The sequence below is a fragment of the Bemisia tabaci genome, chromosome 10 (genome assembly GCF_918797505.1).
Source record: "Bemisia tabaci chromosome 10, PGI_BMITA_v3".
Taxonomy (NCBI): Eukaryota; Metazoa; Arthropoda; class Insecta; order Hemiptera; family Aleyrodidae; genus Bemisia; species Bemisia tabaci.
In genome coordinates this window covers 7222531-7248080 of record NC_092802.1, presented here as the reverse complement: position 1 = coordinate 7248080, position 25550 = coordinate 7222531, and the positions used below count along the sequence as shown (strand labels likewise).

General features: G+C 35.5%; 1 protein-coding gene across 7 annotated transcripts in view; it reads right to left on the bottom strand.

The window, feature by feature from the left end:
• The window catches only part of kug (FAT atypical cadherin kugelei), a 517384-nt gene that overhangs the window by 9145 nt on the left and 482689 nt on the right, over positions 1-25550 (bottom strand). For 5 of the 7 annotated variants that reach the window (XM_019040503.2, XM_072305395.1, XM_019040499.2 and 2 more), the window contains 26 exons: positions 25150-25321; positions 24649-24873; positions 23540-23563; positions 20596-20832; positions 20166-20381; positions 19432-19626; positions 18283-18588; positions 17450-17803; positions 16462-16623; positions 15671-15979; positions 14627-14899; positions 13825-14082; positions 13227-13397; positions 12509-12748; positions 11738-11969; positions 11103-11257; positions 10047-10261; positions 9092-9229; positions 8442-8585; positions 7502-7835; positions 6598-6850; positions 5143-5293; positions 4328-4535; positions 1835-2066; positions 1315-1420; positions 643-826 (listed from right to left, as the gene is read on the bottom strand). In XM_019040503.2, coding sequence (XP_018896048.2) covers positions 643-826; positions 1315-1420; positions 1835-2066; positions 4328-4535; positions 5143-5293; positions 6598-6850; positions 7502-7835; positions 8442-8585; positions 9092-9229; positions 10047-10261; positions 11103-11257; positions 11738-11969; positions 12509-12748; positions 13227-13397; positions 13825-14082; positions 14627-14899; positions 15671-15979; positions 16462-16623; positions 17450-17803; positions 18283-18588; positions 19432-19626; positions 20166-20381; positions 20596-20832; positions 23540-23563; positions 24649-24873; positions 25150-25321 — 5494 coding nt within the window. The remainder of the gene's footprint in view (positions 1-642; positions 827-1314; positions 1421-1834; positions 2067-4327; positions 4536-5142; positions 5294-6597; positions 6851-7501; positions 7836-8441; positions 8586-9091; positions 9230-10046; positions 10262-11102; positions 11258-11737; positions 11970-12508; positions 12749-13226; positions 13398-13824; positions 14083-14626; positions 14900-15670; positions 15980-16461; positions 16624-17449; positions 17804-18282; positions 18589-19431; positions 19627-20165; positions 20382-20595; positions 20833-23539; positions 23564-24648; positions 24874-25149; positions 25322-25550) is intronic. The other 2 variants (XM_019040505.2, XM_019040501.2) reach the window with 1 other exon arrangement.

Below are 25550 nucleotides of genomic sequence, written 5' to 3'. Positions count from 1 at the left end.
AATTAATGGTTCTTTATTTGTTTGTTTTTTTTTATGTACAATGCGAAAGTAAAGGAAGGATGAGAAAGCGGTTGCCAGCCTCCTGTGTTAAACTTTTTTTTATTATCTGCAGTTTTCTTGTCATAATTTTTTTACCTCCCGTTTTTTTATTTTTTCCTGTGCTGACCTGAACCACAACCCAACAAGGCTTTAATGCACGAATAAACAATGTAATGGTAATGATACTCTTAATCATATTACTCATATTACTAAGGGTCTTTTCACTTTAACGCAGATGAAACAACATAATAAAATGATATGCAAACAGCATAGTCATACCTCATGGGAGATATCAAACTATGGTACACACTTGCTATGAGGAGAGCAATAAAACGAAAAATACCACTTTTTAAACAAGCACCAAATTTAAGGACAGTTCTTAAAAGATGCAGAAGGTTAAAATCACAAAAAATTGATATTGGTCATGAAAATGTTTAAATTGAAGCAAAAATTGAACTCTGAGTTCTAATAGAGATTTAAACATGTAAAATACTGCGTAAGAAAGGCAAAGTTGGCACTATTATTAAAAATCTCAAACATTGCACAAGATGGAACTCAAGACTTAGATGAGAAGAAAAATTGAGGAAAAGAGGAAAATCTTACCGTTATTTATTTTGTTCCCAGGAGTTGGATTATTCAGATTTCTGAGGTAGTCAGGAGGAACAGTTTCAAGTTCATCGCCGGCTGAGCCGTAGCTTCGCAGCGTATCTAGATTGTTTAGCTGCCTTGCTAGAATATGAACATCATTGTGCGTAGTTGCAACGTAGGAAGCTGGCCGCACTCCGCACTAAAAAAAGCCAATTAGTTATGAAAAAAAATTATGACTGGAGACAGGCCAGAAGACATGAAGCTTAGGATACTTTATTTTGCGTTTAAATTATCATCAAATCAGCATTTGCTAAATTGAATAATTCAGACCAAATTTTGCAAATGCGTTAACACATTTGCAAAATTTGAGTACCAAAAAACGAGGGTAAAAATCCCTACATGTAAGTTCCATGGAATATTTACAGTAAGAGATAATCATTGAAGAAAAAAAGTGCGAGTGAGTACACCAAATGAATTTTCTTTTAAAATTTCATCATATATGATTCATATACTTGTATCTGACCCTGTGCACAGTTCTTTGTTAGGAGTGAAGTATCACATTTGATCATAAAGTCTGTAGATTTTAGATTCAAAGAAAATTCTCCAGTAAAATTGTAAAACTTTGTCGCAAAGTTTCTGTTGTTAAAGCTCAATTTTCCCCCGTAAAAATAAAACACAAACAAGTACCTGAGTGACTTCAAGATTGCTCAATTTGGAGGTCCGTTTGACGTCCGAGTTTAATACAGGAATGTTCTTATCTTCCCTTGATGCTCGAGATCTGCTTCGACAGTTCCTAAATAAATTAAAGCAAGCAGTTGAAAGCAAAATGGGACATAAAATGATAATATCGGTTTCTTTGCTGATACTTTATCGTGTTATTTTCTATTTATGAATTCCAAATCAATCACGAAACAGAGTCTTTGATCCTTATTGGTCAACAAGTATTGCTTCTTCGTCAATCAGAAGGCTTAAAAATGAGGTAAATGGCTGACAAAGACATTGGACACAGATTTTTCATCAAAAAAAAAGAAAAAAAAGAGACATATTTTCATACAAATCTTAATCAAATAAGGACTAAGTGCTTGGATTGTCAAACTTTCAGTATTCTGATTCTGCACATTTTCTTTTTCTTTCTAAAATCAATTTTTTGTAAAACCTTTGACAGGGACATTTTCATCTGATTAAAAATTTCAGATGATGCACTCACCGGTACAAAATGAATATGCAGACAAGGAAAATGATGGAAATGAAGATGGCTGAACTGGCGACCAGCTCCTCCCAAGTAATGCTGTAACTGCCAGAGGACATCGGAGGAGGGCATGTGTTGTTGATCACGCATGTGAGCTCACAGCTGTAGTTGTTCAGTTTTTCAGAGAGGATACATTTTTCATTCTCTGAGCAGTTGCAAATGGCTTGGATTTTCATGTCGCAGCGCTCACCTGTAACACATTAAACCAAAATGAACAAATAGTCACTTAGTATGGATCAAGATTAGAGGGAAGTAAACAGTGTCTACAGACTTTGAAGGTTAACTTTTGGTCTTTTACTGAATTTAAATTAAGATGATTCCTCAGATTTTTGGATCAACAATCTAATGACGACTTAACCAAATAAAGAAATTTGGCAATATGTGGTTCATGATAGTCTGGACAAAAAAACGACCTTAAGGCTGAAAAACAAGGAATTGAGTTGTTAGCTGTATTACAGAGAGGAGTCAACAGTGTAACACGGCAATCACATGATTCCGTTTGCGACATTGCAGACTTCCTGTTATTCTTTATTTTGTACGCGGAAAACTACTCATTGGCAATTCTTTAAAACTGCCGTGATTTTTCTTCTCTTTGCGAAGAAACTTAGGCATAAATTTCAAGGAATGATGTCCATTTGTTTTCCTTTAAAAAAATAACATAGAGGCGGAGATTTTCAGACACCGCAAACAATATATGTGATTGCGGACTAACGCTGTCGAAGTGCTTTACAGAAATATTAGCACAAAAAAATTAAAAAATCAACTTAAACTGAAGTTGTGAAAGTCAGAAATTTTAAGTTAAAAAAACTCACACTCTTAAAAATGTTGGTTACAAACAAGCCAATCAACTCACTGATTGAAGGACAAATGTCATCAACCAAAAAAAGGGAAAAAAAATTCTCTGCCTCCATAATTTTCAAGGAATGTCCAAAGAGCTTGATGCAAAAACGGCTTTTTTCGCCCCCCCTCTGGAAGTTCTTCAGACTTTGTCTATTGATTACTCATACTTGAGCGCTTCTTTTCCCAAATTTTCAGACCCCCAAAAAATTTTGGGGGGAGCTAGGGGGGTGGAAGTCAAAACCTGTGAACCTCGATATCTCTTGAACAAAGAAAGATATCGAGGTCCGGTTTGGACGAAAAATCGTCTAAAATTGCATACTTTAAGATTCTAAAGGTCGAAATCCCGATGTCACATTTTTAAGTCAACATATGTGCTTTTTTTCCAGTTTTTAGGTCTAGAAAATTTCTTTTGAACGAAAAATTTACAAAGATCTCAATTTTTTATTTGAACCAAAACCAGTTTTTTAAATTGTTCGTCTTTTTCCGCATCCAACGAGTGGTCCATTAAGCTGGGGAACCAAACGGTTCCAGAGTTATGATCGATTGAAGTTTCCGCTCAACGCGCGCCGACCGATTTTTGCGCGCAAAAAAGTCGGATTTGACTGTTATTAGATTAGATTGAATGTTCAAACTGAGCAAAATGCTTTATTAGGGACTCTTGGGAGTCGCTGAGTTCAGAAATTACCGATACTTCCAAATAATTTACGTTTTTAAAATTACAGCTCCGCAGCGCTATTTTAGAGGCCCACTGAGCGCCGACCGGCCGCTCAGTGGTCCTGTCCGAAGCTGCAATTTTAAAAACGTGAATTTTTTGGAAGTATCGGTAATTTCTGAACGCAGCGACCCCCAAGAGTCCCTAATAAAGCATTTTGCTCAGTTTGAACATTCAATCTGATCTAATAACAGTCAAATCCGACTTTTTTGCGCGCAAAAATCGGTCGGCGCGCGTTGAGCGGAAACTTCAATCGATCATAACTCCGGAACCGTTTGGTTCCCCAGCTTAATGGACCACTCGTTGGATGCGGAAAAAGACGAACAATTTAAAAAACTGGTTTTGGTTCAAATAAAAAATTGAGATCTTTGTAAATTTTTCGTTCAAAAGAAATTTTCTAGACCTAAAAACTGGAAAAAAGCACATATGTTGACTTAAAAATGTGACATCGGGATTTCGACCTTTAGAATCTTAAAGTATGCAATTTTAGACGATTTTTCGTCCAAACCGGACCTCGATATCTTTCTTTGTTCAAGAGATATCGAGGTTCACAGGTTTTGACTTCCACCCCCCCTAGCTCCCCCCCAAAATTTTTTGGGGGTCTGAAAATTTGGGAAAAGAAGCGCTCAAGTATGAGTAATCAATAAACAAAGTCTGAAGAACTTCCAGAGGGGGGGCGAAAAAAGCCGTTTTTGCATCAAGCTCTTTGGTCACAAATACGCAATTGAGAACAATTTTAATCCCTAAAAGAAGGCTGTGTCAAAAAAAAAAAAAAAAAGAAAAAAAACTGTAGAAAAGTGGAGTGGACTCAATAAATCAACTCCCTCTTAAAAAAAAGTCATCAGTAAGATTAAGTCCTCTCTCCTCAAAAAAAAAAGAAAAAGAAGGTAAAGTCATACCTGTAAACCCAAGATGACATGCACAGTACAGCCGGTGCGAATGGGCAGGAGCAACAAAGCTGGTGATATCAGTTGTTATCGGAGTAATTTTGTCCGCGTGAAGTGTGATGTGCTGCTTACAGGATCCGTTCACGCACTCGCAAGGGAATGACACTGTGGTCAAGCCTGAGGCTTTTAATGCTTCATTCATGGTAACTAGATCAATATCCTAAAAGCATAGAAGGAATCATGATTCAACAATGAACATACAGAACATTGGACATTTTAAATCAAAAAGCTTCCAAACTGTAAGTTTTTTTGTCACTGTGGTAAAGAGCCAATTCAGACTTTCCTGGTTCACAAAAGCCAAGACCTAGTTTCGACGAAATCTTAAAATTACAATTTAAGGACATTTTCATTGCATGACAACTTGCGAAAAAATTCCAGTGCATTAGATTATGAAATCTTTCAATTTTAAATAGGAGAAAATGGACATATTACGATAATAATGCAAAAAGTTTTGGCAAAATCATACGCTTGTTACAAACTAGAGGGGTAGTTTTCTATCTTATTCAACCTAGTTTGACTTGATTAAGTAAGCAGGAACTTAACTAAACATAAGCAGAAATGCAAACTGCTCATTTTTCTGATGAGGCGAAGACAGGTAACTATACTGGTATTTACTAATCGGCGATGTTGTTTCTTTAATCATGTGCTATAATGAGCTTTAGTTGAATCAAGTTATAAATGTTTTATGAAAAATATGCTAGGAAACTTTCAACATTCGTTCGGGGCTAATTCTGAAATCCATGAGACTGGCTTAAACTTTGACTAACCTGTTTAACTGCGAGTAGTATGTCCAGATGACCTTGTGGAGTTTCTTGCACACTGATGAGGGACACATCACGCTTCAAGGCAGATCGGAGTGATTTCATCAATCCTTTCCTCTGGTTCAGAATAAATTGATGAGGGTTCACGTTGCTCAGTCTGTGAATAGAAATGTGTTCTCTATGATAACTTCACACACTTGGAAAAACACTCATGGAAAGTTTACTTTGAAGGAAATTCACAATTATTTGTGGGATTGATTGATCTAAATTTCCAATTATTCATGAATTCACTTAACTTTTATCAACTACTTTGTTTATAAAAGTACATTGTTTAAGACGAAAACAGTAAAAGACCGAACTAATTATTCAACTATCAAAAAAACAAAACATTGATACGCTCAAAATAAACTTCCGAATACTTTGTAACACCAAAGGATTTTACTTAGTCACTCTGGATGGGGAAATATCCACAGAAGCAGTCAAGATTCAACTCAATGCAGAATCCAGACAAGACCAAAGATGAAAAACAGGGAAAAGGAAAATATAATTTTATGTTTTACGCATCAGTGAATCATTGTCTTATTTTCGCTTTCAACAAGAGATGAGCTATGAGCACCGGATGAGGAATCATTACCTAATTATTGACACCGAAATATGCAATAGGAAGGGAAAGAAAGGAAGCACTTTCTTTTAGAGCTAATCCTGACCAACTCCGTTCCGGTTAGTTGGCTTCCACTCCAATTTTTCATCTCTCTCGCTTGGGCGATCGGCTGGAACAGGCTTGTGGCCTGGAGTTTAATCTTCCGTGAAAGATGGTCGCAGTTTAAATTACACATTGGGCTTGAATTCATTTTCACTTCTGTCTTAACGTGATAAGCTTTGTTTTTCAGTTTTTTGGCGGTGCATGAAATTTAGTCTAAGAAACTGGCACCAAGCTGGCTTTCATTCTTAGGAGATCACTTACTCCTTGGAGTAGAGGCTCGACAAACATGGCTCTAATCCTGGTCAAAAAGGAAAATGAAGCAAGGGAAGAAAAAGGAGGAATAGAAAAAGAAAATTAAATCTGTACAGTCTTGTCTTCATTTGATTTCTTGTTTTACTTCTGTGTTTTCTTACTCATATGAATATATTCTATAAACAGCAGGAATACTTAGTTCTTGAAAAAAAATTTTTGCCCATTAGTTCTTTTTGAATTCTTTTTCTAAGAATATTAAAATGCCCTGTATTTTATGCTCAGAACAATTTATAATTTTAGAGGTTGTCTAAATATCTTCATCTTTATTTCTGCCTCCAAAATTTATCACACTTTCTCAGGAATTTTCTGTGGAAAAGTATGGGGCTTTCCTATTATAGAATAATAATGCTTAAAATACAACATAGATTTTATCTCAGAGGGAAGAAACAGACCTCAACAAAATTTAAATTTCTTTGGCTTAAAATGAAATTACACAAATTACTCACCTGATGCTAACGGCACTGTTCAGAGTTTCATCCCACAAGGGTTCGACCATGACGTACACTGATGAATTGGTAGTAAATTTGCCGTCACTAACAGAAACATTGACATAATACTTCCCTGAGTCTAAACCAGGACCAGCACTTAGAGTTCCTGTTCTTGAGTCAATTGAGAAGTAATTGGAGTACGGGCCGACAATGTTGTAACTCAGGGTGTCATATGGGTCTTTGTCCGAAACAAACACCTTACCAAGCTCACCTGGAAGATAAAATATGATATGGTATTATGTCTAAAAGGATAAAATTTTGATTGTAAAAGGACCGATTTTTGACACAAAATTGAATTTAGACATCTAAAAATGAAGGTTTTTTAAAACTGAAGGCAAGCATTCATAACTGGACTGGTAACTTTTTGTAACTCTGCTTGATAATGAATATTTCTCCAAAACTGATAAGTGAAGTACTTTAATTACAGCTACATCTATAGTTATACCTAATTTCAACATTTTACGAGTTTCTTAGAATTCTTTGGTCTCCTTATTAAAATTTGTAAGAGTTGCAAACAAACAAATTGCAAAATACTGGGAAAACTAGCCGATTTCAGGGAGACTGTATTTGAAATTTGTTGGGGAAAAAATCTGATCTAAAATACAGAGTGTTGGTGACATGGCCGATATGCATTCAAATTCAGTCAAAGACTAATGCCTCATTAATGGGAGAAAAAGCTCATCCGAGCATAAAGTTTTTCCCAAGAGCGTAATGCTGTTTAATGCAACACTATAGCTAAGACCAAATAGGAGGGCAACTGCAGACGTGTTTTAGATCTAATTAAACCAATCATCATCCATGCACATACTCTGTCTGAACGGCAAATTCTCATTGCTAAACACCAGTCAGAAAGGACACTTACCTCCAGGCCACCGATCTTGATATGAACCGACCCATATCTCAAGTGGAGTCACAGCGGGTGGAAACTGTGATTCAGGGAACACTTTAACAGTCAGAGTCGTGTCGGAGAAAAGAGGAGGTGTTCCATTGTCAAAGACTCGGATGAGAAGTTGGTACGATTCTTGAAGCTGGTGATTCAGCCGTGCAGCTGTTCTCACACGACCATCAGGCTCAACTTGGAATGCACCACCAACATTGCCATCGCGAATGTCGAACGTGTATGGTTCTGTGTTTGGGCTGATGTCATTGTCCGTTACCGAGAGTTTGAAGACAGTCCAACCTGGGTTTTTGCCCTCCTGTGGCAAAAATGAAATGAGTTTTATATTAAATAACTATATACTTGCAAAAAATACCCGTTCCATTTTTTTAATAATTTTTACATTTAAAGTCTCATCGAAGTTGAATACCATAGTAGGAATGCTTTAGGCAGTTGTTGTTTCTTTTCCTGATATTCTGGCAAAAGAACTACACAAAAGAAAATTAAAAACGTTAATTATAAATAAAAAACAATTAAAATTGAATTATTTCCTTTGCTTTAAATTACACCAAATTAATTACATATCTTCACTTTATAAAGCATATATTTTGGAGGCTTTTAAGTTCCATCTTCATTATCCTCTCTTCTTCTCCTCCCCCTCTTCCTTCTCTTTGGAAATGAGTCTATGAGTTGTACTAGAATTATAAGAGTACTTTTCTTGCCCTCATTACTAAACTGGCTATTAAAAATCATAACAAATAAAAATTCAGCAAATTCTGTTTTTTTAAAAAAAAAAAAAAAAATAGTGGGAGGGGTGGAAAAAATTACTTTAATAGTTTTTAAAATTCCCAGTTTTGGTTACCATACACAGTAAAATTTACAAAAATATAATAGGGTCATTACGTAAATGTAGCAATTTATTTACCTGTACAACAGCAGTGTAGTTCGTTTGTGTGAAGAGAGGATTATTATCGTTCACATCAAGGATTTCAATATTGAGCATGACGAAACTTGATAGAGGAGGATCACCCAGATCCGTCGCTTGGATTTGTAAGTTGTAGTTGGCAACCTGGAAAACAGAAATTTTAAGTATGTTGCGCATAAGTACAGACTAAATACCTCTTAATACCTCAAGAATGCCTTGAGAGCACTTGAAAAAAACATTTGTAACATGAGGGTGCACTTAACGAATACTTTGCAAGATAATTATGCAATTCATTATTTAAACAGGATTTGTCTTCAAACCCGTATGAGACAATTTCTAAATGAGGAAAATTAGGCTCTTCTTTGCGAAACTCCTCAACTGTTTCCTCCTTAATTTTCCAGCATTGCAGATACTTTGTGAAGCAAAGAGAGTAACATTTTTTCCTAAAAATGTCTGTTCTTTTTGTCTAACTGTAGCCTCAATCAAAAATATTGCCACAAGACGTTCATTTATGATAGGTAGGTTAAATAAAATATTCAGTAACGAAGAGAAAAAGGTTTTAATTAATGTAAGTTCCATTCAAAACTTATTAACTAATTAAAGCTGATGAATTTTTACTGGAAAATCTAAATGTTGATCCAAATATTTACCATTTCCCGATCCAATGGCCGAGCAACTGTGATGTAACCTGTATCGCGCTCAATGGCAAACTGTTGATGGCTGTCACCACGTTCGATGGTAAAAGCGATTTTACCGTTGAGTCCACTGTCAAGGTCTGTTGCTGAAACCTGAAAACCAAATGGAATGGTTTAGGGATGTCGATACTTATCCGATACTTGCAAAGAATCGATACTTTCGATCGATACTTAACGATACTCGCATCGATACTCCACGATATCGATACCATGCAGTATCGATGCCAAGACCCCAGTATCGACGGTATCGATAGTTAATCTGATTTGGCCATGAAGAAGGCCTCTTTTTCTTTTTTTAAAAATTCTCTCCCCGCTATTTCACCTTCATGATGCACTGTGACAAACGACGGAGTAATCAAGTTTCTCAAGATGATTATACTTCAATAAAAATGGTAAAAGCTCAGTTCGATAACTGTAGTTAAGGGCTCAAAATAGTTGACTAAGGACGCGAACAGGGCTTTTTCGAGAGAGGCGTAAATCTGGCGGAATTTAACGGCCGACAGACATATGCACACTCAGAATCACGGCATAATTCAGAAATAGTATCGATGGTATCGATACCTCATAAGTATCGATACTTCAGCTCGATGATCGATACCGGTATCGATGCTTAGAGTCGATACCAGTATCGATACCGAGTATCGATACTTCCCTGAGTATCGACATCCCTAGAATGGTTATTCAGATGAAAAAAGTCAAGAATGTCTCTCACAGAAAATTTTGAGAATCATAATTCCAATGTACGAAACATATAATACGAATCGACAGACATTCATGTCAGTAACCAGAATCTTGTGGCATGACTGTAGCACCTTCATTTTCATTGAACATTAATATTGAAATTAGCAAAGTCTTTGAGGACGAGTTTCCAAGTTTTTTGTTATGTAATAGCGTACGTGACATTGCTCACCTGAGTTACGATGTCACCAGGGTGGGCATCCTCTCTAATTTTAGCGATGAAGGCTATCTGTCTAAATAGAGGAGGGTTATCATTAAAATCTCGGACTGTGATGTTCACGGCAGCTTGGTTACTTAGTGGAGGGACTCCTTTGTCCGTTGCTTGGATTGTCAGAAGGTATTCGTGACCTCGTTCATAGTCCAACAGTTGGCTAACTTTGATTACCCCTGCAAACAGAATACAATACTTATAAACGGAACAACGATTTTACAAAAAAACTTTCTTCAAAAATGTTTTCGAAAAAAAAGCCTACCCTCAAAAATACAAAGTAAACTATGAGTGGTATCAAAATATTAAAATACGGAGCTTTAAAAAGTTGCCGGTTGTTTCCTAAGTTACTGACTTAACTGTTGCTGACAGTGATAGGTAGACAGAAATTTTCTCTGATCTAACTTTTTAAAACGAAATTTACAAATTTTACCATCAGTTTTAAAGAATATTCGGACAAAATCATAACTTTATGAGAGATGATGATGATTTCTATTCATGAAAATAAAACTTGTCGCTAGAGCAAGAATGTCAGAAAAACAGGAAACTTCCTTGAGATTATGATTCCTATAGGTATTCTGATTTATGCATTGTTGCAAAATTGTCATTAATGGGAAATATGACAAATCATCTTGATTTGGGAGCTTAGGGCTCCATCGTCTGGATCTCTGAAGGAAATTTATTTAGGTATTAAGATTTAGGTTTCAGCAAACAATTATTTTCCAATGAATTTTAGTCAAAAAACTTGATTGAAACTGGAATAATTCATTTCTCAATGTATAAAATGTTGAAGACACCAGAGAGTAAATTAAAGAGAGAAGAGGGAAAATCCTGCATCTATCATAAAAAAAAAATTTATATCTCTCCTTTTTATTGATGTAACTTTTGATTCCATTATAACGTTGTTATTGAGGATACAATTTTTTTTTTATTTCATCCTCTATTTTTGTGTTGACTGGACAGCATCAGTTTCTTGAAAGTGAAGACTTTAAATTTTCAAACTCTTCAAAAAATTATTACCTGTGTCAGGATCAATCATGAATTTTCCATGTTCGTTGCCGCCTATGATTGAATACATGATCTCTGCGTTGATACCAACATCAGAAGATGTAGCTGTGACCTTGGCTACCTCTGTACCGATCCCCACACTTTCAGAAACAGAGGCTTGATATGACCTGGCAAATAAATGAAGTACAGATATGAGATAACAGTTAAAAAATGAACACTGAATATTTATGATAATGATCAATAAAAGAAACAGACGGGTCACTTCATTACAAGCCAAAGTTCAGAAAACAGATAAAAATCATTTCAAATGAAAAAATGAGAGCTCGAGGTACAAGAGCAAAAATTAATGGGAAAGAATTATCTTCAAGACACTTTTGATAAATTAATTGGAGAGCAATCAATTTTCTAAACATCAATGTTTCATTCATTATTACTGATTGGTTGATTTTCATCATATCCATTGTCACAAGACAAAAATTTTGGCCTCTGACTGGTCAAAAATATAAATGTCTCCACCAATCGGATGGCTCTAAAGTAGAGTAATCAACAAAAGAGATTTTGCGCAGAAATTGCATGATGAAATTGAAACATACCACAATTTTGAGGGGGTAACCGGAAAAAGCACCAGGATAATCAGATGAACAAACCTTTGCATAAATTCTGGAGGGTTGTCGTTCACATCCAATACAACGATTTCAATGTTTGTTACATTTGAGAGCGGAGGATTCCCTTGATCTGAAGCTTTGACTGTTAGGTTGTACAGATCTTGTGTTTCACGATCAAGGCGCTTCATCAGCGTAATAAGACCACTTTCAGGTGCAATGTTGAAGAAACCTTTCGCTGAGTCGATTAATGTGTAACGGATTTTGCGGTTCAGCCCTGATAAAATAGAGAAATGTTGTAAATGAATAGATTGGTCCAATAATTCAAAAGACAAAGGAGGAATCAATTTTGATTGTAGGTAATGAAAAAGAAGCAGTGAGTTAGAGCTAGTAGAGCACATGAATTTTAAAGTCTGGAGATTAAATTGTCCAGAAAGCAAAAGTTCATTGCTATTATTAGATCTTAACCTCTTCCTTTCCAACAGTCTGGTAATGTATTGTGCAAAACATGCTGACAAAAAAAAAATAAAAAAGAATTACTTTGGATGGTTTTTGTCTTATTTATTTTGGACCTTACGCACTATTCTCAGTTATTGATCTGAGACTTTTGATAATATGTGTAGTTCATTCATAAAAATTGAAATCTTGAGAGACAAAATAATGAAAAATTGTGCAAAAAATGCAAAAATAAACATACATATAGGTCGCTTTATAGCACTTCCTTGCACTCTACAACACCTAACCTCCACTGCCCTCTGTCGAACCACAATCCAAAAATGCAAAAATATACGTTATTTAAAAACCTGTTCTACTCACCAACATCATTATCGGTGGCATGAACTTTAGTGACTAGCGTGCCAATGTCCGAGTCTTCTGGAATGTTGGCAATAATTTTACTTGGGGTGAAAGCTGGAGCGTTGTCATTCAGATCCGTCAGCGTGATGTCAATTATTGATGTGCACTCAAATTCAGGCCGATCTTTGTCTTGGACATGTGCCACTAGAGAGTAGTGTGACCAGGTTTCTCTATCTAAGGGCCGAGCGGTCTTCAACTCACCTGATAATCATAAAAAATTATTGAATTTGAGATACAATCACAATTATAATTTAATATGAATTTTTAGATGTTAATTTCTGATACATGGAGACAATGTAATTAATTATAGTGAATACAATGGAATCTTAACAAGTTAGATGGATACAGGATTGGCAGTTTTGCTTGCCTTCAACCAATTTTCAAGTGGAGTCCATTTAAGCACTAGTCGGACTTTTTTGGGAAAAAACCACAATCATAAGAAATTTACTGTTTAAAAGACAGTTTCATTGGTAATGTTGCGATGTTAATTGATTGTGGTAGTTAGTGAGTTTCTTCAGCAATTTTGAAACCATCTATAGGAGCCACCAATAGCTATGCTTTCTGACACAATCGTAAAAATTAACAAAATAGTAATTAATTATTGTAATCCTGCTCCAAAAATCATGAGGTCTTAAAAATTTAAAAAATTGAAATTCATAAACACAAAAAAATAATTTACCGGAAACTTTGTCCAAACTGAAATCTTCAGACTTCTCTCCTGTTAGATAAAATTTGAGTTTAGGATTTAAGTCTGCATCGACAGCGTCAACTTTCAAGAGGAACGAATCAGGGTTGATATTTTCAACGAGGACTTGATGGTAACGGGATTTCAAACAATAAGGTTGCTCATCTGGAAAATATGACATGACTTATTCAGAATTTTTTTAAACACTATGCAAAAGGCTTTCTTCTTTCACTAGCAAGCATAAAATAGCAAACAAATCATTAAAAATCTGTGCCACTCTTGGAAGAATCTTTTGTAACAAATGTGTATGTGACGAAAGAAAGAAAGAGAATATTTACTGATAATTTCATACCTTAAAGCAGTTATTTCTTTCAAAATGAGGTAGAAGCAGAAATTTTGAGCAACTGTCATTGAACATCTGTCTTTACAGTCTCACAATCAATCTGTAGGCTTTAAAATTGGTAGAGCTAATTACTGAAAAAACGTTGGCAGAAAATATCCATTTGCTCGTTGCCCATTAAATTATAAAACTGAATATCAGATCGACTTGTATCTTGAACAGCAATTTTTTAAAAGTAAATCTTTAACTCACCATTAGCATCCAGAATATTCAGCGTTAGGTTTGTACTGGTGACAAATTTTCCATCCGTTGCTAGAATGGTCAATTCATAACTATCGATGAATTCTCGATCTAACGCCCTGGCCACAAAAACTTCCCCAGTGCTGCGTATAGAAAACTGCACATGAGAATCACCGCTTGTGATGAAATACTGTATTGGTGACTGCCCACTGTCAGCATCGGTGACCGAAAGCTGAGTGATCACAGTGCCTGGGAGAGAGTTTTCGTTCACTGAAAACAGAAATTCATGATGTCATTAAAGAATGGAAAAGCAACTTGCGTTCAGTTTTTCACACGCGAAAGGAAAAAAAAAAATTAAACGCAGCAAGAATGACTGTTGACAAAAATTAGAAGAAATCAGTTTGAATGAAAAGGGAAACATCCAGTCTTTCCATTGTATCCTCTAAATTGTTCAGAGAGCCTTTGAGGTGGGGTTTCCATAATGTTGTAATTTTCCTCAGTTCTTCGGTTTTTCCTTGACTCCAAAAGTTTCGAATTGTCTAACTTTCCCTGACGTTCGAACAAAACTTCCACTTAGATTTTTTCCTTTTAATTAAGCTGTTGAGCCAAATAGCTCCTCGTACAATTCCCTGACTCTCCTCAATTTCCAGGTTTTCTAGATCGTCATAAAACCTGTTCTGAAGTGCTGTTGGGTGTTTGTGTTGTTGCCAGATAGTGCTGAAAAATATTCCCTGCTTAAACCCATGTTACATATCTGACTTGAATGACACAACCTGGCAACTTTGGTCGTCAGAAGAGACAGTCTATTTCATACCTGAAGCTGAATATGAGTCTTGCGAGAACTTGGGTGGATTGTCATTGTAATCGATCAATTTGATATGGACAGTGGCTGTTGAGGAGCGCTGAGAGGTGCCACTATCGGCTGCTATCACCGTTAGACTATACAATTCCTGGGTCTCTCGATCAAGCGGAACCAATGAGGTCAGCCAACCCGTGTGCGAGTCAATCGTGAAAATGTCACTCGTTGGTCCAGTTGCTGTGTACTGTACCTCTCCATCACTGCCTTCATCTTTGTCGTCAGCTAGCACTGCAAAAAGAAAATTAAGGTATTCATATGAAAAAACCAGAAAAGTTCTGAAAGGGATTTGGCGCTATCAAAAGGGATGATACTTCCATGATTCAAAAAACCTAATGGTTGCCTGTTACCCATCTCAAAACTGACTACAAAGTCAACCAAAAACATTAAATTTGTGTTCAGAGTTCACATTTAATTATCTTTAATAGATTCAAATTGAAAAACATGACAAGGCAAACAAAAGTTTAAGGATAAGTTGCGAAAAAAACTCAGTAGTAATAATATTAAGAAAGAAATGTTGCATCTCTATTGATGATGAAGCATCACTGATGATTCTGATCTGAAATTTAGTGATTGTCAGATTACTCAAACCATCATTAACGTTCAATATGATATGTTAGGGCTTAGAATACAGGAACAAAATAAAATATTTTACTTCTTTATAAGAAAACTAAACTTAAAAGAGGTTATTTTTTCGTAAATTGTTAGTACAAATGAACAATAAAAAGGGGTGGATAGTATGAACTTTTTGAAAAGCTCAGGACCAGCAACTTTGCTAGACAATAGATGATCATCAAAAGTTGAGAGAATCAAACATAAATGACTGACAAAAGAGACAAATAAGCAAACACAAACATTATTGCAACGCTGATTATAGTTCTCAGTACCGTAATAATTCAAATAAACTGCTAAGAAAGTACTGTCCTACGCCGATTAGTGTGTCGCAATAAGTTCTGAAAGATCAAAGGGATTATTGATAGATGTTGATTTTAGAACACTAACCTTTTAAAATCTGAGTTCCTTTTGGAATATTTTCTGCCACTGAAACGTGGTACTCTTCACTATGGAATCGTGGACTGTTGTCGTTTACGTCCAGCACCTGAAGATGAATCTCAGAAAGCGCGGTTAGTGGCGGGCTGGAGTCTGTGTACGCAAGCACACCAATCACATGACGTGAGGTTGTTTCGTGATCCAACTGACCAGTCAGTTGGATTTGTCCTTCATCATCAATCGAAAACAGATCTGCATTGCAGATCAGACGGAATTTGGCCGGTGTCTCGGAGACAAGCTTCACTTTGGTAATGACACTCTCTGAATTGGGGTAAAAAAATACATATTGAGATACCATGATTTCGGATATAAAAATTTTATCACAAATGAAAAGGGCTAGGATGTAACAATGCTCCGGAAAAAAATTGATTTAGGATGTTTTCTCAGCCTTCAGAGCTTTTGGGCATCTTTAATCCTTCTCTCATAAATTACTACCTTTGGAGCACATGCCTCCGGGGTTTTGATGTGTGTAAAAGTTTACAAAAAGGGAGGGAATACAAAAACATGGTGATTTTAACATGCACACAGATGTTAAATTTTTCTTAAGGATCAATTCTGGAATCATGATTTTACTTCTTTCTGGACAGTATTCCACAAGAATGATTGTGAAAAAATACATGCTTTCATGAGATTTTTTACTTTAGCGTTGTCCTCTTTTGAAAATGATGATTTAATACTTGAAATTGGAACTACAAACGGTGAATAGAATGTTGATGAATTGATAATACTTGAAAAGCACTTACGTGGAACAGCTGCTTCGGAAACAAAAAATTTATCGTCAGAGCGTTCGAAAACTGGGGGTTTATCCTCTGAAGTCATAACGTATACATTTACAGGTACATCTGCATGAAGCGCTGGGGTGCCTTTATCAGTGGCACGAACAAAAAACTGGAAAACTTGATTTTCTAAAATAAAAAAGTTTTGAAAGAGAATTAATGATAAGTTTTTTTCAAAGTGAGAGCAGTTTGAGGAGGAAAAAATGAAAAAGTGGTTTGCAAGAGAATTTCATGTCATTTTCCTGTGATGTGGATAATTTGGAGGCGAACATTTTTCCCTGCTCACTAGGCTCTCTGGCTTTCAATACTGATTATTGGGAGACAATGAAAAAAGACTTTTAAGTTCGATAAAAATTAAATTTATTCATTCAAATATCCAGAGGCTTAAAAGCATGTTTAGAAGACCTAACCATCTTTCAAATATTGCATCTTCCATGAATTCACTCGATTTCCTTACCGTGTAAAAGTCTCAAACTATCATTAAAGAAGGCTCAGACTCTTGACTTCGAACCCTAACACCTTTTGCCTTCCAAACATTTAAGGTCAGCGGTTCCCCCAGCAAGATTCCCTTCTGACCAAATAGTAAGGTTAAAACAGTACACTTGAAAATGAAGTTTATTCTCCACTTTCTCATATTTGACAGGATAATTTTTATTTATTTCAGATAGGTCATGGTTTAGCCTAGATTGAGTTCCGGTAGAGTCTATTGTAATCTTCCTTCTTTTTTTGAAGAAAAGTTTGATGAGATAAATTAAGGTGAATATGTGAAAAAATTGAGACACTTAAGTTGGTTGGATTCATTTTGCTAGATTTCTGGATTTAGTTTTTTCTCTATAAAGGTCCGGATGTTTTAAAGAAAAAATTGCCATAAAAATTCTTGGCTTTGAGAACCTCTACTAAGAGAACTAACTCAATGGTAAAATTAAGAAAACCCCCAAGGTCAGAGAAAACTTACCGAAAGGCACTAAGGGTTTAAGAAGGGTGAGTCCTCCAGTTACTCGATTCACACTGAACAATTCCTTGACTCCACTACCAGTGTTCTCGTAAATTGAGTACTCCACCTGAGCATTCAAATTCTCATCGGGATCCGTCGCTCTCACTTTCAAAATACCTGAGTTTAAGGCTAGATTGCTCTGTATGCAGATTTTGTATTCAGGCAAGTGGAAGACAGGAGGATTGTCGTTGTTATCGCCCACCCGAACGCGGATGGCTGTGAAACTTGACCGACCTCCACCGTCCGTTCCCATCACGGGCAGCTCATAGACTTTAGTCTTCTCCCGGTCTAGGGACTGTTTTGTTATTACTTCACCTGATAAGGAAAAAAAATAGGAGAATTAATACATGTAAAAAAAAATAAACACTAATGAAAGACTAAAAAAACCTCACCTTTGGGCTTCTTTATTGCTCTCATTTATTTTCTATGCCACGAGTAAATTGAAACATTTTTAGAAGAAAATTACAAGAACAGAGACCTATTCACAATATTTTGATGGGTATACTGGCATAAAATGTTAGTTGGCCATGTTATTGCCTCAACTGCATGACACGCTGGTTGGAGCCTTGAATTGATTAAATGCCTACCATTAGAGGTCTTCAGCAAATAAGAAACGGTTTTCCTTGTATTTCAACTTTTAAATCATTTTTTTCTCAACAAAAGAAGCTTTACTAGACTTTTTCTAGTGCAACCTTTGATTTCTCACTAAATTTTCCATGGAAAAAACATGAAATCAAACACTTTTAGTAATATGTAAGAGCTCCTCTAAAATAGAACAGACAAAAAAAGCTCACCTGTCACATTATTGATGTGGAAAATTTCTGAGAGATAGTCGGAAGGAATGGAATAGGAGACCTGTCCGTACACACCACTGTCTTTGTCTACGGCTCTGACTCTCGTTACTTTTTGACCAGGCAGCATGTTTTCATCTATTTTTGCTTCATATAAGGGTTCATCGAAGACAGGACTGTAGCGATTGGCAGAGAGGATTTCTACATGGACCCGTGCAAAGCTCGTGTAAACACCATCACTCACAGAGATGTTGAGCGAGTGCATTCGAGTCTCTGACAATTTTTGAAGATTCATCAGCGTAATTATACCTGCAATATAGTGAAATCAAAATTCAAAATCATGATTTCCTTGCAAACAAGAACTTAAAAAATTCTTGCATAGTTTGTAAGTACTGAGTTATTACACATGACTGTACACATAGGAAAAAAAGAATCAGGATATGAGCTTCATTTGAAGTTGTGGCTTATCTATCTTCTTACCTCTCTGTACGCTTTCTTTCTTAAAAAAAAGCCAACCTGAGATTCCATTTCACAAGAAATTTTTGAGCAATGAGAGGACATAGTTATCATTTTTAATATGTAGACAAAAATATATCTCGCAGGCAAATGGTAAAATCAGGCATTTTGTCAAATGCCTGGGCAAATAGTCAAATATTCTAAATGAGACTGAAATTCTGATTCTTTTCCTCATTTTAGACAAAATAAATAATTGCTCCTGTAAGAAAAGCATTTTCGTAATTTGCATCACACAAAAGTATTTTAAACGATTTTCAACTCCTGAACAGACACTTGTCTCGATTTTTCAGCATGTCATAAAATACAGAATTTTTAGAATTTCAACATTTAAAAGTATGAGAAGAAATTATAGAGAAAGAGACGAAGAGAGTTCGTAGGTTTGATGAGTTATTTTTCCAAAAATATTGAAAACTCGTGAGCTCTTCGCCATAAATTTACAAAATTTTGTAGACCATCAAAATTTAACTATCTGCCTAGGCTTTTGACAAAATGCTTGATTTCACTATTTGCCTGCGACATATACGTTGGCATTTGAATGGACCTCAAGTATTTTTCTAAACCCCAAATTTTAGGAGCATAAATTATCTCTTACGTAAATGAAACAGAGATGAATTTCACAATTAGTAAAGAGAGTACCTTTGGTAGGATCCATCGAGAACGTTTGTTGCTCATTTCCACTTGTGATTAAGTAGGTCAACTTTCCATGGTCCGTGGAATCAGGATCGCTCGCTGTGATGACCGTCACGAATTGGCCACGAATAGCATCCTCGGAGAGTCGGCACTCAAATACAGATGGTTCCAGTTTTGGAGGATTGTCATTCACATCCTCGACTGTAAAAAAGATATTCAAATGAGAAATATTGGACATATTAAGACATAAGGGAGAGGAACAGGGCCTTTATCGCAAAGAAAAGGTTTGCAAGATACACAGTTTAAAATTAGCACAGGATTAGTAATTAGCCAGCTGAAAGTCTGAAGTAAGTCTGGAGACTAAAATATATTGCACTCATGATTCAATCTGATTGAAAACAGCTGAAAATTGCCGTTAAAAAGAATTTATTTTCATAATTACATCCGTATGGGCTGCACAAATAGCAAAATCAGCAGGAATTATTAAGTAATAAGGAAAGATTTTCAGGGGCAGAAACCTGAGTTATTGTGACGTTTGAGCAAAACCATGCATTTGAATGCTTTATTGGCTCAGCAAGAGGAGTTAAATAGCCCCCCTCGCATATGCTCTGATTACATAAAAAGAAAAAGTTGATGGTTTGAACCTTGAAAAAAGAATGAGAAGAATAATATGTGATAGATAAAGCACTGAGCTATGAGTTAAATACTGCGAAAAGAACAATTGAAAAACAAAATTGTACCTGTTAGCCACACATGCGTTGTTGTTGATAAACTAGGAGTTCCGTTATCAGATGCAACGATGATGATGTGATGAGAGCTATGTGTTTCATGATCGAGTGATTTTTTCAAGAAAATGGAGCCATCTTCGGGGTTGACATGGAAATAATCTATATTACTGTCTGCTTTCGGATTACTACTGTCTTTTTGAATGGAGTATCTTATTAGCTTATTATCACCTGGTAAAAAAATAAAGGATAAATCATTAATGTCATTGAAAAGTGAAAAAAAAGACTAGAAAATTCTCCAAGAAAATAAACCGTTTTATGCATTTCAGAGGACACTGAAAAAAATATATTTTTTCTTTTCTTTTTTTTTTTTTTTTTTTTTTTTTTTTTTTTTACCCGCATGCTTAACAGCTGCAAAGCTTAAAACATTTTAACTGTTTTTTACCTGTGTCTCTATCTTTGGCAGTGACTTTGAGGATAAAGGATCCAAAGGGTGCTGCTTCAGAAACGGAGACATTGTAGAAATCAGATAGGAACTCAGGTGGTGAGTCATTAACATCGGTGACAATAACGCTGACCAATACCTCCGCATAAACTCCTGAGATACTATCAGTCGCTCGTACCGTAAGACTGTAATCCTGGCGTGTCTCATAATCCAGCTCATCAACTACATAAAGCACACCTGAAATGAAAAGATGACTTATTGTAAGCAAAATTTTAAAATTCATTTTAGTAAATCTTGCTTTTATGAGTCATAAAAGCATGGCAGCTTTTCCAATAGAGTGAAACTTCCGCTAAAGTTCTGAATGTTTACCTAAATTAAATCAGTGAGAAAAAAAAAACACCCCAACTAGGTGAAATGAAAACTGCCCAATAGGTGAAACAGTTGCCATAAGAACAAGCGAATCTTGGGACACTTCAAAGGCTGTATCCTAGGTAGGTGTTTGTCCTCGTCACCAAAATATTTGCAGAAAACTTTACAAAACTTGAAAAGCGAAGCTTTTTCTCATGGTAACTTCTCACTTATTGTGCAGATTTATTGTGGCGGACTTATTGTGGCGGACTTATTGTGGCGGACTTATTGTGGCGGAACTGGCATGCGATATATCGTATGCCAGCTCGGCCACGTCACTTGAGCTCGGCGGATCTCTTTAATGACAGTAGGCAACTCAAAATTTGAGGTAAAAGAAGAGCTACATTACCAAAAATAAAAATAATTTAAGTTTCAAGGTTTTGAACCATCATTTTTCATTACAATTTTGTTGTCAGAAACAGTCTATTGAGCCACAATGAACTGAAATTTCAATCACAGCTCTGTGTGTTTATCTGTTGGATAATTACAAACTAAACATCGGAAAGAGATGAATTTGAATACCTAGTATGAATTAATGATAGATGAATGATGAATAATAATGAATTAATGATGCAATGAGCATAACATGGTAAAAATATACAGGTATGGCATATTTTATTCCTGGAGTATGAGGTCAATGGGTGGCAGCCATTCAGTGATAGTCAATTTAAAGCCATTTCAACATTTTCAAGGTGTCTACAGACCTCCGGTTTTCCACAACTAAACTATTTATAAGTGTACAGAAACGAAAAAAGGAATCTGTTGCATTAATTTCAAGATTAATCTTAAAGCACACAATTCCCTTCTCAGTTACTTAGTGTTTTCAGGAAAAAAAGCTTTAATAAAGTGGGCAGGTATTTATAAAAAAATACTTTGATTATTCAACCACCAATTGCTGGAGCTTCAATCATTTTGTGCAGCTTCTGTACTTTTCTCTCACGTTTCTACTGATTTTCCCTAATTTCTAACATTTTTCATGGACTTTCAATTATCTGGCATTTTTTATTTTTCTGTACAAATTACAAGATAATCAAAATATTCTTGTATTGAGTTAGTTTCAAAATGTTATTCCTTCAATAGTTGTGGCAAAAGGACAGATAGAGACAAACCAAGTGAATGGAAATAATTCCATTCTTTTCCATGAATTTCGATGACATTTTTCCAAGATATTTTACGATACATTTTTCCTTATATCTTTTCTTTATTTCTCAAGTTTTCCAGCCTTGTAGACACCTTGATTTTTTATTTTTAAAATGCATAATAATAAGCTGAGTCTGCTAAAAAAAAGGATCATGGAGGGATCATTTTTTTCAGTATTTATCTACTTGGAACTTTAAGAGAGCACAATCAGGAATGCAACAGAATCACACAGCAAATGTGCTGTAGTTTCTTAATCAACAGATTGAAAATCATTCAGCAGTGCAGTGAAAAAACATAAAAAATCTATCAAAACAGTGCAATAGTAAATAATAAAAAAAAAGAAAATAGCAACCCTCACACAAATCTTTTGGAACGTAACATTGATTTGTGAAATTTTCTCCTAATGAACCACTAGACAAGGTACGAATTTCAGCATTCTGATACATGTTTCTCAACCAAAATTTCACGTAGAACACGATACGCACAACGAAAATTACCAAAATCAACTCCTGACGAAGATATTTAATGATTCTTGATGCGTGAATTCAAACCACCCGCTCATGAAAACTCAATGCTCTACGTGATTTACATCGCGCGCTAAATGTTTATCATGACAGTCTCTGCGATGTAAAAATCTTCAACTTCAATCTTGACACTTTGGCTCAGCTATAGCAAATTACCAATAGTTTGAACAACACATGGTGGAAAATGAACATTGCTCGATTAAGAAGCTTGCTGAAACCGTTGTAGTGCGCGATTTGACTCACGTAGAGCTTTGAGTTTCTTGTGAGCGGGCAGTTCAAATTCCTCGTAATCAGTGCGAAATAAAAACGTTAATATCTTCGTTAGAAGTTGATTTCGGTAATTTTCGTAGTTTGAATCGTGTTCTACGTGAAATTCTGGTTAAGAAACATGTAACAGATTGCTTAAATTCGTACCTTGTCTAGTGGTCCATTCTTGCAGTTGGGTCATGTTAAACCATTGATAACATTCCTTTGTTCACCACTATCTGAATGTCTTCAAGATGCATTTCAATGGCATCGCACGCGAGGCTCCATTGTTCATTATGTTACAAGGGAAAGTAAAAAAGTGTACATAGGTTTTGAACAAAAGCCAAACAAAAAAACTCCATTAAAGGTGGACCCAGAAATGTTGCATTTAGGCAGATTTTGATATTTTTGTTGATCCAAAAGTTTCAAACAGCAAAACATAGGTCTTTCACTTGTGCAACTGAGCGGTTGTGAAAGTTGTGAAAGGCATAAGTTAATGATGAAAACTGATAAAAAAAATCGAACAGATATAGATGATCACACCACAATATACATCACAAAACAAAACAAGCAACTGACAACACAACAAGCAAAACATCACCCTGAATTCATTTTCAAGTACTTACAAGGCCCATTGTTACTGTCGGGTGCTGCGAAAGGAAAACAAAAATAGAAACTTAATTCACCAGAAAAAGCATTATACCTAAATTTTAACAAGGCCATTGGACCTATGTTGTAAATTTTAGATACTGTTAAAACAGGTTAATTTTTGTACAATTTTGAGTGTATTAATCGAAATGGTTGGGAAGCAGACTGCATTCAGTTATGAAAGGTTTAAATATGATTTAAAAAAAAAAAACTGTGCTGCAATGAAAGCTAGGTGAGAGCACTTTTGCTTCTTCAAATCTCCAGAAAAAATGAAAAAATAATTCATTTTTAAAAATTGTTAGAGAGTTACTTAATGGTAAATAATTGAATAATATTGTTACATAAGCTCAGTTAAACCTATACTAGACGACATACACAAGTAAAGTTATCATGTTAAAATTAGTGACAATTTCGGGATTAAAATTGACCAATTTTGAGCAGAAGGAAGCAAACTATGATACAACATTTCAAAATTTTCATCCTCGTCCCATTTGTTAACATATTTATTCACAATTTTTTTTCTTTCCTACTTTGGTGTGCCCAGTTGAGAATAGACGAAAATAGATTGCTTATTGAAGTAAAAGTTGAAAGTGTTAAGTTAAAAGAAGACGAAGAAAAGCTTGAAGAAAATAGCATCAGAAAGAGGGGGGGGACCTATTTTCTACTTTATGACCAAGATCATCATAGAACTTTTATGATGGAATTGTGTAGAATGGTTTTTGTTGAGGTTGGAATTGAAAAATTCTTAGATGGATTCATCTTCCGAGGGGCAATGCTTTTGGTTGAAATTTTAGAGGCAACACTCCAGACTTAGGACACGATCTTTAGACAAAGACAGACATTATGAGATCCTTTGCATGGGTGCTTTATTAACTAATGTTCCACTTTGAATCACTGAGACCATGAATCTCAACTGAACTGAAGGCAAATTGAAGGAGTGCGAACTTACTTAGGAGCTTATGGAGGATAAGATCTTCAACAGCTAGGTATCACAAACCAATGAGAAACAGCTGTTGTGTTCTCTGACACTGAAGGTTCCGACATTTACAAGACTAAAACCTAGGGCAAAATGAATTTAATAACTCACCTGTGTTGAAATCGATGGCGAACTGTTCGTTGATGTTTCCACCGGAGATGCTGTATATGAGCTTCCGGTTTAGAGCTGATTCTGCGTTAATGCTGATTGAAAGAGGCGTGTGGATATCAATGTCCTCCGGAACGGAAACCGCGTAAAACTGTTTGTCAAAAACTGGTAATGATCTGTCGATGACCTTCACAATGACGGCAACTTCTGTCCGGCATGGAGTTGTGCCTGCAAAGAAAATCAAAGAGCACAATTTTACTTTTTATCCTTGGTTTCTCATAATTCAAATAAAATAAGGGCAGAAAATCTGATTTTATCATTTGGTAAAAAAAAAACAAAAAAACTGCGCATGTAATTTTTGAAAAATTTTGAATATTGTGATTTTTCTTATTCAAGCTCTGAGGATGCACATCTCAAGTCAATTGATATATTGCTAACTGTGTTTAAAACTTGCTTATGGCATTACAGCATTCTATTAATTATTATTATGAATATTATAATTACCTCCATCGTAAGCAGCAACAGTGAGTTGGTATTCTCGGTTGTGCCCTTCTAAGCTTTGTTTCAGTACGATTTCACCTGTCAAGCGGCTGACTTTGAACAGTTCTCCTTGGCCTTTAGTTAACTCATAGCATACTTCACCGTTTTCACCTTTATCCAAGTCTATGGCATGAACCTAGAGAGGATTTTAAAGCAAAAAGAACTGTTAGTGGGAGGGTTCAAGCATGGAAAAAAAGAAAAGAGAAAAAGAGAAAAAAAATCTGATTGAGATCAGCTTAAAAAACAAACTAAACTAAACGTCTCCCAGCTGTTCTGCGGCTAAACCCTTTCTTGCCTTTTCTTTTTTTACATTTTTCAATTTATGATAAGCACATCTCGAAATGTTTTCTTTGATACATTGTTAA